We start from the raw sequence: 18,917 nt of genomic DNA, 5'->3' as shown, positions 1-18,917 counted from the left end.
ATTGATTGACGTGTTAGTTAATAGACAAATGTAGACTTATAACAGACTCCTTGTTTTTTTTTCTTCTCAGCACCATGAAAACACTTGATTTTTTTTGCAGGCCTTTTGATATATGTATAATTCATTTTATTATTGGATGTTCCTTATTTTTTTACTTCATCAAACCTGCAAACATCAGGTTTTCCTGACTGAGACAATGAACTGCTTTTTTTGTTTTCATCCAGATATCCCATTTTTTATGGTGATTTTGTGTGTTAAAATCCTCAAGTTAAAGTAGCTGCTTCTTTTCTCAATTTCAGTTACAACATATGTAGAAATGTGACAATCCATCACTCTCTCTCCTGTACGGGAATCCAGCCAGTTGGCACAATGTCTGAAAGCAATGATGGTAAGTGATGATTAGACACCATTATCCTTTCTGCAATGAATTGTCTTGAGGTGGGAATACATTTAGTCCGTTACATTTTTGTACTTGGCAAGTTATTTCACCACACACGGAAGCAAGATTTTCTGAGTAACTACTTTACGTGAAGCCTAGCAGAAACAATGTATGACGACCCAACGACAACCTTGATCTGTTTGGAGTTTATCTTTGAGACGAAAAAAAAAGAACAGCTACAACATGGAATTGGCTGCCAACCAATTGTAGGGCATATCTGACATTCATGCTCTGATGGTTCGTAGGACTAGTTTTTCCATTGACTGAATTACTTGATTCAATTTTTGGCAATTCTACCACACCTCTGATCTGTCCGTGCCGTATGTGTAAACATGTCTATGGTTGTTTAGTGTTGGAGTTTCCTGACAGTGTGATGAGGGACGAACTGGAGGACTCAAGCGACGCAAATGAATTCTCTGAACACGAACTCCTTGACATCATGTACAATGCATGTAAAACTTCCAGCACAGGTATGTTGAAGGTTGAAAGATGAATACTGTAAAATGCTTATTTTAAAAGCGGGCGCCGTCCCTATCAGGAGACGTGTCAGCATCATCCATCTTACAATACCTGCAAAAGGTGACGGCCCAGAGTCAGCAGCAGCAGGGTCGCCTGACATCCTTGCAGCAGCTGCTGGACCCCGAGTATCAGGACCCCATTGTGAGCAGAGAGATGTTCCACCTGACTATGAAGGAGTGGATTGCCCAGTGTAGCCAGGACAGGTACAAAATGATACTGCAGCATTTTTTTTTTTTGATAGTTCAAATTCCATAATTATCTAATAAGACAAAAACACAAAACATCTCAATAAAATACATCATTTTTGATAGTTAATTATTAAATGTAGCCTACTAATGTGTATTGAGCGCAAGTCTGGTGTGGCTTACTCTGACCAACCAATCAGAGGAGGGCAAAAATGCTCACAACATCGAGGGCCAGAATCTTAGCTCTGACTTTCCTTTGCTTATATGATATTTGTTCAAGTTACAACTGATTCTGAAGACTTTCCGCAAATTAGACTGACATGACAACACTTGCTGAAACGCAATTGGACAAAAATATTTAATACTTGTAGTGGAAGATGAACTGTCCTGAGAAATGCTACCAAATGTGGAGAATAGATTGTTGGGAATAAATGAATACAGAACAAATGTTAAATTTAAGGTTGGATATGTAGCTCAGGGCTTCTGGTGCAGAGAAAAACCTTGCTGGCCCACCATTGCTGAATATTTTTAAAGAAAAGCATGCGCGTTAACATCAATCAATTTGTTCAAATACAATTTTGTTTGCCTTGTATCATTTCGTTGATAAGTCGAAGCACGTTATGTGTGTGTTGGTAGTTTTTGCCCAAACTAGAACTGTTTTTGGAACTTGTTATTCTCCCTGTTGTTTAGTGCTGACGTGGACAGTGGTGATGATGTACCTTACCCAGATACTTCAGTACTGCCCGTAAATGGTAAGCTACTGTTATGATTATTATTTTTTTTTAAATCATATTGATCAGAGAAAATGGATTTTACCAAATAATCTTTCAGGTCTGGAATTTTCAACTACTCCTTCAAAGCTTGCTCCAGCCGACAGCCAACAATGTGCCTGGTTAGTTTCTGCCTCTCTTCATATAATGTTGTCTGAATTTACAACTAAACTACTCATTTGGTTGAAGTGACGCAAAAGAGCTTTCGGCAACAGTGTCCGAATTGAAGCAAGCCCACCGCAAGCTGAGCGAGCAGAACAGCAGCTTGCTGAAGACAGTGGCTCAGTGTGAAGATGTCAACCTGCAGCTCACCCTGGAGATCACTGAGCTGAGAGCAAAGCTGGCCAGGTCAAATATTTCATTTGAGAATATTAAAATCTCATCTTTTTGAATGAATGATCCATGTGTGAGCTTATCACTTGCATGATGAGATTTCTTGGGAGATTTATGGTGGCGATGGATGTCTTTCTTTATTTTGGCATGAGTAGTTCCCAGCGGTCAGCAGTTCGAGCGCGATCCGTAACAGAGGAACTGGAGGAGACCCGACGAGCCTTTAAAGAAGCTCAGGAAAGAGCCAGCCGTACGCAAGCCAATTGCACCAAGCTGGTATCTTATACACTTGACATATTAACCACGAAGCTACGAATAGAATAAAAGAAAGTCAATTAAGACTTTTGGGCTAATTGCAGAGCAACGAGGTTGAATACCTGAAAGTTCACATCAGGAGGCTTGAAGACAAGGTAATGCAAAATGTTTTTTTTCATGGTTTACACTCTTATACCAGTGATTTTTTTTAAGACACAAGATGTCCCGAAAGTCACTTTACTTCCACCTAACTTTCTATTTTCTATTAGATATTATTTGGATGTATTGTCCGACATTTGGGAGCTGTTTTGATTTGTGTTCTGCATAATGTGTCTTCTTTAAAATCGGTCACAGAATGAAAGACTCTCTTTTGAAAAAACATGTTCCGAAGAAGGCTCGAACAAACTCCGCAAAGTCAATGCTGACTTGACGGTAGAATGATAACACTCAAACACCAGTTTCTGTGCTTTAGTTTTGTTTTGTTAAGAATTCAAACATTGACAGGCTGAACTTCAAGAAACTCTGCTCATGCTGACTATGAAAGACAGAGAAATGACCAAGGTTGGTTTATTGACCCCTTCAAATCATTTTGTTTGATTTCATTTCAAAATGACCTTAGGCATCTTTTCCACATCTCCTGTGTAGAAAGACATTCTCATGGATAAGATGAAGAGTTCTCACGCGGAGAATCATAACATCATTGAGGTTTGTTTCAATACGATTATCAGCATAAATATTAGATGGGACCAATCTTTTTTCCATGGCGTCGTGTCACAGGGCGTGCAGGCGGAGCTGACGAGGTTACATGAACATTCACATCAAGTTCTCTCCAGGTATTTCTGCAAAGACATTTATTGGTCAATTCATGAATCAAACGTGCAAATTTTCAGTGGAGAATTTTATAGCTCAGCTTCATGTTAGAGTAGAGAAAGAGAAAAAAAAAAAAACCTTTATATCCACTTTGCTTAACTGCTGTTTATTTTCACCGGATAGGTATGACAGATTCTGCATCAGTTCTCAGACACTGTACGGCCGAGAGCCTCCAAACCGCCGCTCCCTGCAAAGTGAGATGCAAGACCTGCAGCAGGTACGATTAAAAATCATCATCATCTTTTTCTGAATCAAGTCAGTGACGCTACGTTCCTTTGGCCGGCAGAAGCGCAGAGCTGTGGACGAAAGAAGCCTCCCTCCTCTCCATACGGAATGTGAGGACATTCAGAGCATCATCCATAAGATCAAATCTGCAGAAAAAGCTCATCTTTGGCGTAACAAGTACCCAGAAAGGGTGAGTTAAAAATCTCTCCAGAGACAGCGATGAAACGCAAAAGCCCATAAATGAATATTCTTTCTCTAACATAGGTCTCTTCCTCATTTGAAAGCCAGGAAAAGCCTTTTCCTCAGCACCAGCAGCAACAGGCAAGCATCAAGCAGCGGCTTGTCAATGTGTATGTGACTTTTTTGCCTTTCTTTTCTCCTCTTATGGTAACAGAGCGCATTTGGTTGATGTTAAAATCTACTCTGAGCAGCTTCCTCCTGCTAATAAAATGTCTGCTTTTGACAGAAAATTTATGGCCACCTCATTACGCAACACACAGGCTTTACCATCCTCTCTATGCAAGACAGTATTGAGGCTAAGTGCAGTTTTAGTGCCCCTTTGGTGACTACAGACATAACAGCGTGTGAAGGAGATGTTTATAAATTTCAGGCTGCAGGACCTCGAGCTACAGAAGTCTGTGTGGGAGGATAAAGGGGAGAAGGTGGACGAGCAGTGGAAAACTTGTGAGAAGGAACAAAAACCAAACCAGACCGGGAAGTCGGTCCCGCAGTCCAAGAAAGTGGCCATCGTGAAGTGGTGGAAAACGCTTAGCGTCGAGGGACCAAAGACCCGCACTGGCGAAAGCAAGAGCTTCAGGGAGCTGGCCGAGAAAGCTCGGCTCCATCAAGCGGAGCAGACTATCACTGATATGAGGGAGCAGGTTTGCCACCTGCAAGCTTCTCTCAAGTGTGTAGGCGAGCAAAAAAGCAGCAGCAGAATTGTTCTCCTACACAAGGAAACCAACACTGAGAGCCAGGATACAGACGGAGCTGAGGGCAAAAGCGTGACGGAGCGGAGGGATGCCTCGGTGGCCACAGAACCTGTTCACAGCCCAGGTGGAGCAGCCTCACAGCTCCGACAAGTCCAATTGGAGCTGACGGCAGATGCCCTGCTGTCGGCCCTCAGAAGAATGGAGGCCATGCTCAACGGAGCACTGGAGTCGGCCAAGCTTGTGAAGGAGAGCGAGAAGAGGGTGAGCCAGGTGAGGGTGAGGATGGAGAGCATCACTCAGAGGGTGGAGGCCGCACTGGGACGGACAGCCGACGCGGATTTGCGACTGAACTCGCTCGAAGCTCAGATCGTGGAAAAAAAGAAACAGGTTGGTTCCAGGGGAGAGCAATAACATTGTGTAAAGAGTAGCAAAGACCCTTAATTGACAGCAGTATCCACAGATGTAAATTTAGACAAAATACGTATAAATATTGATAACAAGGTATCGCAGTACTTTTATTTAACTGTACATTGTGCAACCTTACCCACAACGATACACAATAACATAATTTATTTGTATTCATTCGTTGCAGTGTTTGGTTTCATTTCGATTTGTTCATTTTGTCGAGAAAATACAAACAAGAAAGCTTTCCCACCTTTTTTCCCCCCTCAACATCTTATTTGAAAAGCATGATAACGTGTTAAGATTAATCAAATGTTCTCTTTGCACTTTTCGGAGGCAGTCCTGTCCCGAGTTGTCAGGTGATCCAGACCACTTAACTGAGCGTGTTACACCACATGAAGACCGAGTTGCGAGTCCCCCGCCTCCGCCTCATGTAATCCCAGACGTCAGTGAGGCTCCGCAGCTTCCCATGAATGGTATGCTGGCTGCATCATCGTAATACTGCTTTTGTGAATGTGAAGTTTCAGTACATTTAACTTTCCCTGGCCTTCCCCACCTGCACTAGGAGTTTGATGTTTTCATTCGTGGTAGCTCACCATCCATTGGATCAAGTTATGTTGTATATCCAGAACAGACAGATCCTCTTTGGAGAAATGCAATGGATAGCATTAATTGTATTACGTGTCACAGCAGTGTGACAACTATAAAGCTTTTTTAAGTGGCGCGGAACTTCAGCCGGGGTCAGATACTGGCCAGAGCAGATGACTCAGTCATGTCTCTGGACTCGGTTGCTAGGTTGTCGTTGCCCCAAGTGATGAAGATGACGGAGTTAGAGCAGTTCTACTCGGCAGCTTGCCAACACCTGCCTGGATGGGACACTCGATTTCTTTCCAGTCCATTTTCTGGCACACTGTCTCTTTCTCTCTGTTGTCCTGTCGCATTTGCATTGCATGTTATTTCCCTTTAAATGCAAATCAATTCTATCTCTTTGGCTCTCACAGGTGATGCAGAACAAGACAGATGCAATAAGGTGAGACATCGTCTTTTGTAATCAGCAGCTTTCATAATAATGCCTTACTTAAAATGTATTTGTTCCAAAACTTGTTCATGGACAGAAAAAGCGTCCAATTAGATTGCTCTTGCAAATTGCAGTGACCATCAATTGTGCTCCGTGTGACACTCAGCATTAAAAAAACAAAACAAAACAAAAAAAACTGTTTTAGAACTTTACATTCATTTTTTCGTTTTGTAAAGGAAAAAGCTATTTATTACGCATGACCGATTCTTTTAAGTTAGCGAAAAAAATGTGGTTTCCCCTGAGCGGGCAGAGAACCAACTCACTAACTTTACCACCACACACACACACACACACACACACACACACACACACGCACACGCACACGCACACGCACACGCACACGCACACGCACACGCACACACACACACACACACACACACACACACACACACACACACACACGCACACACAGAGTCTGAAGTAGCTCAAAGAGGCATACAGCTCTCTCCTTAAATGGTCAAAGCTCCCAGGAGTCAAAGAGAGGCTGCTGCTGAAAAAAGACAGGGAAGCGAGGGGATGGGAGAAGGAAACAGACACCAAGAAGGCTGGAGACCTTTTCTGAGAAAAGGCAACGTGCAGTGACAGTCGGTGGGAAGTCGCCTGAGACCGGAGGTCCGCTGGGAACTGGAGGTGGACACAGGTAGCGCTCCAATTTGGCTGGACAGGTTCAGATGGGGGGGCTTCTGTCGTGGGGGGGGGGTCTCTTGTTTGAGATGTGTGCAGGATGAGTGGCACGTGAACCTCTGCTGTGTCTTTTTGAGGATCTTACTTGAACTTGAAACTGTTTTAATGCAAATGACTGTTTTTGAATATGTTGATCTCGTGATGCATCTGAAATGTAGCAGAGATATTGATTGTCCATCTTTGTTCAATGGCTCTCACTTTTTATGGCCTGTTATGTCACATGAGGTTCTCGAGCTGAGCACTTCCTCTGTGGGCCCCACGCTTGACTCAACTCAACCACATTTTACACAAATGTGACAGGAGGGGTCTGTCTTATGTAACGTGGCGATGAGGGGGACAAAGGTGACAGTCCCCATGTCTCTCTACCTTTTACTTGTTAAAAGCACTGTGGATGAAATGATAGCATGAGAAAACAAAGACTGCATTTGGACTGTGTGTGCACAGAAATGTGTGTCGGTCCCTGTGTCCCACAGGAAATAATCAAAGCGCTTATTTATTTCTGTCTCATGGTCACGTCTGCAGTGCAAAGACTCATGCGGAGTTGGCGGAAATCTACAATGCTGCATGTTTACGTTGTAAAATAATTTTCTGCAAGACCTTCATACTGCCTTTCTGTCTTTTTTTCCTCTATGTTGGGCAGTGGAGGATAATTTTTTTTATTTGATGACGTGAAGAAGAATATTATTTTGGTTTATGTGTTAGTACCTGGATTTGTCCGAGACAGTACCGTCTTTTTCTGTAAATGAGTCTGGATTGAAGGTATACATGTTGGTACAGCTGACTGCTTATGCGGTGAAGTCAAGTGTGTCTGAAAGAAACATGATTATATCTTGTTATTTATTGATGGTTTGTTTATTTATATCATATTATATAGTATTTCTATACTTTCCATTTGACAGAGACATGTTTTGTGGGGCAAAGGCAGACAGCACCTTATGCAAATGTTCCTGTACCAATGCAGTGGCCTGGCACCGTGTGGTGATTTGCATATATTTGCTTCAAAACAGGGAAGAGAGTTCAAAGGAAGATTTAGATAGTCATTCAACTTGAAAGGATGTAATTACATATCAGATCATTTCCATTTGTATGCTCAAACTACTTTTTATCATCAAGAAATAATCTACATTTGGAGCTCAAAATAACTGCTTGAAATTTAAAACGTATAATGAACGCTGATGTTTTGGTGCTAACTCCACCGTGGTTGGACTCTACCAACATTTTTCATTAACATCTATCAAAAATGACATTTCGTTAGAACGTAAGATATGCAATGCATGTCCATTCCTTTCGATTGACTTGTTTAGACTTCAGCCATGATTGCAGATTATAAAATGAGTGTTTACCACTCGCCATCTGTATTCATCGCGGTGGATTAAAAATAGAGTAGCCCGGGAGCAAAATAACCCAATTAGTTCTTACTTGAAAATCAATGCTGATATTTTGAATGAATGCAGTATGACAGGATGTCCTTATACCCAGTATACTCTTGTGTTTCTGTCAATTTTATTTACTGTACTAATTTTACCACCACCATCACCCACAAATAAAGACAACACAGCTGGAATTATGTAATTTCCCCCTCTGTTGCTAAATGTGTGATTCCCACTCAGGATGTTCTTATTATATTGTGTATGTAAAAGCCCCTGTGTTTATTTTACAATGTCCCTCGGAGACTCATCGCCACAGCCAGACTCTCCAAAAATCTAGACACTCTTTTAGTGTGTCTTTTCTCACCCCAACAGTTAAGAATAGGAATAACTTTCAACTTTTCTTACCATATAAGTAATAATAATAATAATAATTTATTCAATGTATTTTCTTTTTCATTTCTTTTCAAGGACCCAAAGACGCTTAACGTATGATTAGTTTACTTTTTTCAGAAGGCAGCAACTCCACTGGCGCCTGATGAGTTCAATGTTTAAAAAAGTACACTGTGTTCATTTTGGTTTAGCCTCAGGTCTGTTCATTCGCAGATATGTTTGAGCCGAATCAATTTGAATCACTTTTGCACTCGGGCAATTTTAGGACATCGTTATAAAGAAGTGATATTGTATCATCATTTTTCACACTGACGAATCAATGCAACGCTCACAATTCTCCTTCACAAAACGTCAACGCTATTATTTATCTAATGCGGATTATTGCATAATCGTTGGCAAAGTATTGCTAAATCATTTGTACAGTGAAGTTCATCGGACAACTCTGTATGTGTGATCCGCAATCACCATTTTTCAAAACTATAGCCACAAAAAATATAGTAAACAAATAGTTGTGACATGGATCCAACATGCTGCTTTATTTTGTGGATTGCCACAACAAGAGGTGCAGATATTTTTCAGTGACTGCACCTGTACGACAGAGACTCTCCACACTTTGCTTTCTCGTAAAAAACAAATGAAGTATGACTGCTTTACCCAATGTTGCCCTTATAGGAATACATCCAGTACTGTCCAAATAATCAGAGGTATTTTCTACTTTTATTCAGGTCAAGGAAGAGGCAAAGGACGTTCTTCAGTCATCTGACCCTCACCACAACATCAAGGAGTCCAGCAAAACTTCCACTGCTGAGGGACCCTTTTTTTTCCCTCTCACCCGCCCTCGGCGGTGTCTACCCCCTGCCATGCCCACGGTGCCTGAGGAAGAAGAGGACTCCCCTGAGGATTTGGACAGTTCTTCAAGCTCGCCCAGTACGGTGAGTACAAAACATAGCGTCTTCCTACGAAGAAGCACATATTAGGCCAAAGCATGTGAGTCCATAAAAGCTGCTCGTGTGTAATCAAATTGGCCGTGGTGAGGAATCGCTGTCAGCGTTACCAGTCCAGGCTTCCTCCTCCAAACAAGGTATACTTTGAAGACATTTAAAGCATTGAGGAATGCCTTGTGGATAAAATCCTAGCATTCTCTTTAGAAGTGATGGAGGCAGTAAATCTCGGGCCTGTGTGTGTCTTGTTTATTGCCATCATACCTCCAAAAAATCTATTTTCCGCAAAACCTTGTGAAGGGGTGTGGGATGCGCCACATTCCAACAGGACAAGAAACTATTATTGCTTCTAAATACACAAACCTAAATTTCCTCCTTGAGATGTTGGGCAGCCAACTTTTGATGATTCTATGCTATCACGATTGCCATTGTATGGTATAAATATCAGGTTTATATGATTAGATTAGACTTAACGAAACCAATAACTATACTAGGTACTAGTAATACATCGTCTTTTGGCTATCCTTTCTTCCATTCAAATCCAAAACGTAAGAATGGATTACTTTATTTGTCATCCATGAAACTGAATATTTATGAGCCTTCCTAAAAGGAAGAAAAGCTGAAACATGTCGGGTCTCATGCTGCAGAGATTCGGGACAACCAGCATCATTTTCACAGATTTATTCATGCAAGATATCAACATGTATAATCGTCACTTATTTTAGCATTCACTGCGCTCCCAAATTCCCAAAGTGATTCTTTTTTACCATGGCAATGGTAATGTTCCTCCATAGCCCCCTTTATTCGATGCATTTGAGCATTTACAGATACTGCATGTGTAATCAATACAACACTGAATGACTTCCTCCCAATGAAATTTGTTTTCCTCGTGTTGCCTTTGCGGTGTTTGTTTGCACAGTGTGCACCTGCTGAGAGCAGAGCTGCTGTCATGACTGGCCCCACTATCATCTACCCACAACAGGCTTCCCTTGTCCAGCAAGATGGACGTCCTCTGGAGCACGCTAGGTGAGCACAGTCAAAGTATGGTTCCATTTGTATTGCGCCGCCTGGTTAGTTACAATGCAAATGTGAGCGGGAAAGTGTAACTGTTTCTGTGATGTGCTTTGTGACTGACTAGCAACCAGTCTGAAATGTAGTCCGGATGAATGTATTGGTTTGATAACAGCATCTATCCAAGAGTCCGTGGTAACTTGTGTACCATATTGTAGGCCACACAGCCCAAGAGCTCGTCTGGCAAGAAACTTCTCTGCAGGATCCATCACCACAGTCGGTAGATAAAACACACACATGGATGGATGGATGGATGGATGGATGGATGGATGGATGGATGGATGGATGGATGGATGGATGGATGGATGGATGGATGGATGGATGGATGGATGGATGGATGGATGGATGGATGGATGGATGGATGGACGGACGGGCGGGTGGACAGATGATGGACAGACAGATGGACGTACAGATTGTGGACAGACGGATGGACGTACAGATAGATGGACGGACGCATGCTGTCTAAGTAGAGCAATTGTTTATTTTATGATTTCGATACATGATAACATAACCAGAAATATTGGATAAAAATACTTCAGGACTGAAGTGTATGCGTGGTTTTCCTAGACAGCACAGGTCATGTGATCGACCTGGTGAAGGACAAGCTGCCGGAATTGCAGCTCTCAGAGGAAGATCGCCAGAAGAATCTGGAGCTGCTGGAACAAGCCAAAAAGGTCAGCGACCGCTTCCTGATGCGACGGGGCCGCCGTTCTACCAGCAGCCTTTCTGACTCGACCACAGGTGACACACATCATTGGTCAAAGTACGACGGTAATACTACCATTCTCTCTGGAATTCCGTTCTCATCGAATCCAAAGTAAAATTGAATGCATTGTTAGGTCCATGGTACCTAAAATGGGTATTTTGTTATGTAAAAAACACAGAATTATTTTCCATTAAACTCTTTTCGAGATTGTTAATACATGAAATTTCTAAGACAAAATTGCAAAATAATTGTGTGACATTGCTGTTATTCACCTTTTTTTTTTTTTTTTCTCTTGGTCCATTTGTGGGTTCCCCAGAGGTGACTTGCAGTCCACAGTCGATCAGCCAGGTAAACATACATATTATTTTCCTCTCTTTCTCTCTTCAAAGCTGTCTTGTCATTTTCTCTTTGTATTGGAAAGTAGGTCAACTCATACATGTCATTGTCTGTGTCGCCCTCTCCTGCAGCATCTGGACGTTGCCTCAGTGAGGGGACAAAGGGATGTGGAGGTCAGCTTTCCTTTTATTTACCAAATTGCTCAAACCAAACACAGTGATGCTTTGAGATTAGAAGAAGGTCGCAAAGGTTTTTTTTGTACGCAGCGTTAAAATTGAGTTTTTCTTGAATTCACTTAAATCTCATGGGCTCCCTTCAGGGCAACAGACTAGCTGTGGACTGGAAGCCCACAGAGAAGAGGAAAGTGTCTTCTGGGACCCTAACGCCCCGTTTTGCCATTCCAAAGGAAAACTATGAAGCCAAAAGTCCCCCGGGAGCCATTAAAAGTGACGACGGAGGACGGAATTCCAACCCGGCCCCGGCCACAGGGGTCGCCAAGCCCGTCCCTCGACCCCCAACACAACAGGCCCCCTGTACTGCTGAAATTAAGACCATTGGTGCTTTTCCACCACTCATGAGGGCTGTTTCCTGGGATGCCATTGGGGGCATTAACTCCAGAAATGGAGCAGAAGAGGCAAGCTCGGACAAAACCCGGGATGGCGTTTTGAAATCTTCGGGGCTCAGAGAGCTCCCCGCACCCAAACTGTCCAAATTCAGAGAGGTCAAACATTGCTCTTGCGATTTCATCTACCATTTGAGCTCATTTACCATCAAATGTATTAAGCTGGTGTGTCTTTGTGTGTTCGTTGGTCTGATGCGTGTACAGGACCACAAGCTGATGCGTAACCAAACCAAGTTACCGGACTTGAGTGAAGCTGCTGAACAGGAAAAAGGTGACTCTCTTTGTTTATCCGCACGAGACCGAAATGTACTTTCAGAACAGAATGTAGCCGAGGGTGTGCACTTCCTGATGATTATGATGATGATGATGACAATGAAACAAAGAGTGTACGAGTTCACCTTAAGCTGGATTTCAAAGATATCTGCTCAAATGGGTTTCCAGGGACCGCTTCCTCTCCAAATTCCTCACCAAGCAGCGAGGAGACAAAGTCGGACGCCATGCCAAACATCTCCGACATCATGCTGAGAAAACTCAAACTTCATCGGGGCCTTCCCGGCTGGTGTGTGTCTCGAAGCAACAGCGAATCCACTTTTTTTTTTTTGCTGCACAACTTGTCTAACCACCAGTTTGTTTTGATTTCATCCCAGTCCACCTCCACTCACAGAAAAAGAAGTTGAGGTTTGTAACCTTTCCAGGTTTGCAACACAATTTACTTTTTTTCTGCACGGTAGCCCAATTGAGCACTCTAAATTGTCCGTAGGTGTGAGCGTGAGTGCAAATGCTTGCTTGTCTGTACATGCCCTGCAATTGGATGGCGACCAGTTCAGGGTGTACCTTGCCTGCCGCCCAAAAGACTGCCGGCATAGGCTCCAGTATGCCCACAACCCTCGTGAGGATGAAGCAGTTCGAATTTTTCCAATACATTTTCCAGATGCATCCTACAGCTTATAAAAACCTGTTTTGTTACCATAGTTACAAACACAGCTGCTTGGATATGGCGGTGTTTTTTGTCAACAGGAAAGTGATTTGGTGGTCACAATCACCCAAAAGAGACTTGAGGTGATTTCCTGTGGCCAAGATGCAAAACATGAGTGACGTCTGGTTCGGGCATCAATCCGTGGGGTTGATCCCGCTGGGCTTTGTGTGCATCAGAACAGTCGGAGGTCATGTGTTTCCTCTGTAGTGTGTTGGAAAATGTGCAGCCTAGCTTTGATGGATTCACAGCGTAAGGTGAAAAGTCACAGCGGCTCCCCCGCATGTTAACAGTAACATTTAATGCAGACAGTAAACAATAACACTCGACTTCCTTTGTTGTCCATCTCGTCTGTGCTTTTTATGTGGAATATGAAGTGCCACCCTGAGTTAATTGTTGTCACTTCCTTCCACCAGAATGCGTTTATCCAGTTGTCATTGGCCTTTCGGAATGACAACTACACCCTGGAGACCCGCCTCAAACAGGCAGAGAGGGAGAGGAACCTGACTGAGGAAGATACACAAAAGGAACTTGAAGAATTCAAAGTTGCACTGAAGGTTAGTACTTGTTAAAAAAAAAAAAAAAAAAAAAAGGACTTCTGGACACTGTCAGGTTAGGTATCGTGTTGTTTTTGGTGATGTCAGTTGTGGGTGGAAAAAAAACAATCCATATACTTTGTGCTGAACTGAAGTCATGTCATTTTATTCAGTTTTCATTTTTCTTTTGACTTTGAGTGGATTCAGCTGCTTTATTCACTTTCCACAAACGCAATATTAATCAGAATCTCGTGTTAAGACTAATGTGGGGCCACATGTAACATATTGGAAAGAACAATTTTGAGTTGACGTTCCCTTTAAGGACATTTCAAAATCTGTATTTTTGACTTTATTTGTTACCAGAGTTGAATCAGTACTTCTATTCAAACCATATTTTTTAGTATTTGTAGGACAGTGTATTATATAACAGAGTATTTTCGTCACATTTGTACTCTGCACTAAAAGAAGATTGATTGAGATGTGATTTTTTTGAAACTTTCAGATGACCGCCCCACAGTGGCAGAACCTGGAGCAGCGTGAGGCCTACCAGAGGCTCATCGAGACGCTGGCAGTGCTCCATCGGCTGGCCACTCGCCTCTCGAGCAGATCCGAGATAGTTGGAGCCGTTCGACAGGTACATTTGCATGAACCTTTGTCTGCTGTACACCCTTGCAACTAAAACATGACATAAAAATCTATCTTTACAGAAAATAGGAATGCTCAGAAGATTGAGCATGATCACATGATCACAAACTGCATTCTGAATAATAAATCATTTTAAACGTATACTCGTAGCTTTGAAAAGGCAAAATGTTGATAGAAGTGTCTGTCACTTCCTTTTTAAGAAATGCGCTTTTGAGAATGGTTGTAGTATGTTTCATGGTGAAGGATTGAATTCGACATGGCAGACATGAGTACGGCCAAAGCAAACATTTACTGTTGCTATTTATGAGCGTAAACTTGAATTTATTTCCTGTGCTGTTGTACAGCTGCTCATTTCTTCATGGGAATCTCAATGAGACTTTATCAGCCAAGTCATTTATTTTCCCTCTAAATTCCAGTGTCAGCTACAAGCAAGTTTGGGTGTCAGTTAATAAAAAAAAAAAAAAAAAAGCTATTTGGTTAGATCTTTGACACTTTAATACAAAGCAAATTCGGTGTTCCAAAAACATGCACAGTAACTTGATTTTATTATGCAGCTCTCACCGTCTACACTACAGAAGTTTTATTTGAGGTGGGTAGAGACATTCTCTCTGAAAGTTTTCCCTATTTTGGCCACAGGAGAAACGCATGAGCAAAGCCACAGAGGTCATGATGCAATATGTTGAAAACCTCAAGAGGACGTATGAGAAAGACCACGCCGAACTAACGGAGTTTAAAAAGCTCGCCAACCAGAACTCTAATCGCTGCTACGGAGGTTCCGTAGAAACTGGAGGTGAGACAAACCAACGAATATCAGGCAAAATGTGTCACTTTGATAATCCTTGTTTTATTCTGACAAAAATCTCAAATGCGGCATTAATAGTGCTTCCAAATGTTACACTGAATGTTTTTTTCCATCCAGATGATGGCGTTTCTCGTGCTTCAAGATCCATGTCGCTCACTCTCGGAAAGGTACGCAACAATCCCTGCCAAATGATCTCAAACTTTTTTTTTTTTGTACATAACATTAACAAGACGCTGTCCCCTATCGCATAGGCGCTGCCCAGACGCCGAGTGAGTGTTGCCGTGGTGCCCAAATTTAATCTCCTGAACATTCCGGGTCAGACGCCTCCCACTGCCGCCCCCAATGCGCCAACAGCTTTCACGCCTGCTGCGGCTCTTCCTGCCTTGGTGAGTCGAATGTCCTTTCCTGACCTCCAGCAACTTGCATTCACACAATTATTGTTTTTTGCCAGGAAGGACGTGAAGACCTTGCTTTTTATGGTTGTTACTTTGTTGGGGAAATAATGCTACAGAGAAAGGATGGGTAAATTCATCAATGTTAAAAAAAAAACTGACAGACACATATTTAAGGCCATGAATGCAAAACAACAGTTATTCATTTTGTATTTCAGTCTATTTTATAACTTTTTACGGAAAAAAAAAACCCCACTGGCTTAAACCTAGATGTCTATTTTGACAATCTGCTTCGGCCATCTAGAAATCATGCGAAAGTGTGTCGACTTTAGCTTACAGGATGTTTTAATAATTTTATGACCACTCCCGTCCTGACAGAGTGAAGCCGGTGATGTGAAAGGAAACTCCTCACCAGAATCCACACAACAGGCGACAACAGAGTGGTAGGTTTTGTTAACACACACACACACACACACATACACTAACACTCTTGTACGCGGTTGATTCCCAAGGTCACGAGCAGTCTTCCAAACAATGGCCTAAAAATGCCTGAAAAAGCATTTTATGTGGCAGTGGGAACTTTTATCTTGTTTGTGTGACCTAGAGGATGTGTGGGGAAATGTATGGAAGAATATCATCCAATGTCACTGATGTTGCTCTCCAGGCTCATAATCTAAACAGGAGTTTTTGACCAAGTCCAGACTCAGTGCTGCAGTCGTATCCTGGTGTTGTGCCAATAGCCAGAGAGGAGAAATAACAAACATCTCGCAGCTGACACTTTTTTTACTTCTTTGGCCTAATTTACTTGGAGTTTAGCATGCACAATGTCATTCATAGAGGATTATGTGATTAATAAATGAAGGTTGTTGTTTTTTTTAAGTTCTGTATAAATACTGTTGTTTGTGGAACCCCCCCAAAAATATTGTGACACATATTGCCAATTCATCAATAGAATTTTGAGACAGTTACCAGAATCATGCCATATCGTGTATGATTTTGCATTTCTTTGTGTTTGCCGTATTTCTATGGCATCTTACAGGGGAGTTTATTGAGAGTTTTAAGCACATGGTTAGATGGGATGAGCGATTAAAAAAAAACACCAAACACATACAATTGAGCTTTCTATGCCCTTGGTATTTTCAATTTTTTCTGTTTTTGCACTGCCGCTGTTGGAGTTCATCAGGTTGATGTTGTGACGGACACACTCTGAAAATGATTGCCGCGATGTGGCCGAGGCCTAACTGTGCTTTCCTATGCAAAACAATGCAGTGGAAAGAGTGTGACGGAGCAGCAGGAAGCGGAGCCTGCCAAGCCCGCCGTCAACTTGGAGGAGATCAGAGCAGAAATCAGGGCAGAGCTCAAGGCAAAGATTGAGGAAGTGGCGTACAATAAAGGGTGAGACCTTCTCTCTTTGCACATGCACTTTCTGTGATAAATAAACACAGCCATTATGGCCGATCATCACATTAAAGATACTAAAGATGAAGTTCATGTATTGCGACATGTGATGATTTTTTCTTCGCTAACATTGTGCTGTTTGAACTTGCTGATGAATAACATTGTATCATATGTTCACTGAAGCTACCAAGAAGGACTGAAGCAAAACAAAGCAATCCAGGAGGAAAAGCGTGAAGAGGATGAAGCTGCAGACAAGTTGCTGGAATCAAAGATAAGGGATGAAGAAAGCGGAAAGAAAATCAAAGCAAGCCGGTATGACAAACGGTACAATTATATATTTTTTAAAAAACGTTCACAAACGCATTGAAGACACACAATCAATCACAATCACAATATAATAAGCTCATGCAGGTAGGTGAGTTGGCTTTTTTGTTTGTCTCCACAGGAGGATGGAGGAGGTCTTGGTTCTTCTTAGCCGCATTTGCCCAAAGATTTCGTGGAGCAAGCGACTTCTGTCATTGATGGTTTTTCTGGTGATGTGTCTGATTATCAGCATTTTTACATTTTTCTCTGGCTACTACAACAAGCGTGATGACACATAAGAACACGAGCACTTCATTCAGAGTGGAACCAAATCCTTTTTTTCACTGACACCCTTCTGTCCCACTCAATTTAGTCCATAGCAGAATTTTTACAGAGGCCTTATGTATAAAGTTTGTTACAGTTACTACTTGTTCACTTCTACTTAGGGACCAAATACAATTATGGTACATGTGAATATGAAATATGGCAGCGGTTCCCAAACTTTTTTGCGCCACGGACCGGTTACATGTCAGACAATATTTTCACGGATTGGCCTTTATATGAAAATATAAATAAATAATACATTTATAATAAAAAAACACATAAAAATGAAACTCACCATCGAGTAGCTGCTCCGTGGCTTTGTGGGCTCGACTGGTATTTACGTTACGTGACCGGGACGAGCGTCTTGACCTGAATGAATTGATCGTCGATAAAAAAAAAATATTGGGTTTTTTTTCTGCGTGGCCCGATACCAAATGACCCACGGACCGGCGGTCCGCGGCCCGGTGATTGGGAACCTCTGAAATATGGCACTTCTGATATACATAAAGTACCATGTCAACATATAAATGTATGTTTCTGGTCCAATAGATTTATGGGAGTATCAGCTGATACTTAGAGATAATATGTTTTGTGGTATTTATTTATATCAAGATTTTTTATTCTAAACACATTTTTAGATACAGTGGAACTGCAAAGGTGTCAAACTAAAAGCCCAGCAGGACTCAGTGATGGCAAAAGACACTTGAGTTTACAAACATAGCATTTTTCATCGGATTTTGACATTCTTCCAAATATTATCATTTGGATCAAATATAAATATATATTTTCATAGGTTTGACCCTGGATATTATCATCTAGTTTGTCTAAAAGAAAAGAAAAAAATGGTCTTCTATAGTGGTCTCAGTCCGCACATCCATCATCAAATCAATCAATATATCATAAAAGTTGCGAATGTGAATGAGGGTTTTGTGATGCCTTCAACAAAAGATGTGAAATTAGAAATAATTCAGGAAGGGATTGTTTGAAAATTTGCATGTTCCACTGTCATTTCCAGCGTGCAATACATTTTGCAACCAATTAGGCATTTTCAGAGCACTGAAAATTGTTGCACACTGTTTATTTTTGATCGTCTTTACACGTGTGCGCCTACTTGTGTTGCCAACTCTGCGGGGGGGGGGGGGGGGACTTGCTCTGCCACTTCACCTTGAAATAAAGGTTTACCAATTCGATCAATGACACCGTCCTTTCTTGTTGCAAAATGGAATTTTAATGTGAAGAGACTGCTTGCAGCTCACATATGGTGTATTGTTCGAGGAATAAGCAGGCAAGCAGCTGGGGCTGCAGGATGTTATTGTGCTTGCAGGCAGGCCATGAAATCATGTGACTGATAACATTCTGTAAAATGGCAGGGTCACTTGATGAATTCATGTCACAAACAATACAGAACTGACGACTGTC

At 41.9% G+C, this 18,917-nt stretch overlaps 1 protein-coding gene across 1 annotated transcript; it reads left to right on the top strand.

Annotated features, from left to right (window-relative positions):
* The first annotated feature begins 369 nt into the window (after positions 1-369).
* On the top strand, positions 370-18,623 carry irag1 (inositol 1,4,5-triphosphate receptor associated 1). Its single transcript, XM_085908568.1, has 37 exons — positions 370-388; positions 790-909; positions 978-1,161; positions 1,834-1,895; positions 1,975-2,035; positions 2,103-2,261; positions 2,402-2,519; positions 2,603-2,653; positions 2,853-2,930; positions 3,003-3,059; positions 3,144-3,203; positions 3,276-3,331; positions 3,492-3,585; positions 3,655-3,783; positions 3,858-3,943; positions 4,204-4,912; positions 5,268-5,403; positions 5,929-5,957; positions 9,175-9,381; positions 10,310-10,416; positions 10,620-10,681; positions 11,029-11,202; positions 11,484-11,515; positions 11,635-11,676; positions 11,823-12,224; positions 12,330-12,396; positions 12,567-12,684; positions 12,773-12,803; positions 13,515-13,655; positions 14,137-14,268; positions 14,916-15,069; positions 15,199-15,248; positions 15,333-15,467; positions 15,852-15,916; positions 16,743-16,868; positions 17,055-17,183; positions 17,317-18,623. The coding sequence occupies exons 1-37, from the start codon at positions 370-372 to the stop codon at positions 17,471-17,473; spliced, it is 4,539 nt and encodes a 1,512-aa protein (XP_085764694.1). The 3' UTR covers positions 17,474-18,623.
* The last annotated feature ends 294 nt before the right edge of the window (positions 18,624-18,917 follow it).

The sequence above is a fragment of the Syngnathus leptorhynchus genome, chromosome 3, assembly GCF_054491065.1.
Source record: "Syngnathus leptorhynchus isolate UIUO chromosome 3, UIUO_Slep, whole genome shotgun sequence".
In the NCBI taxonomy this organism is placed as follows: Eukaryota; Metazoa; Chordata; class Actinopteri; order Syngnathiformes; family Syngnathidae; genus Syngnathus; species Syngnathus leptorhynchus.
Note: the sequence above shows the minus strand (reverse complement) of the source record. Positions and strands in the feature narration are given on the sequence as shown.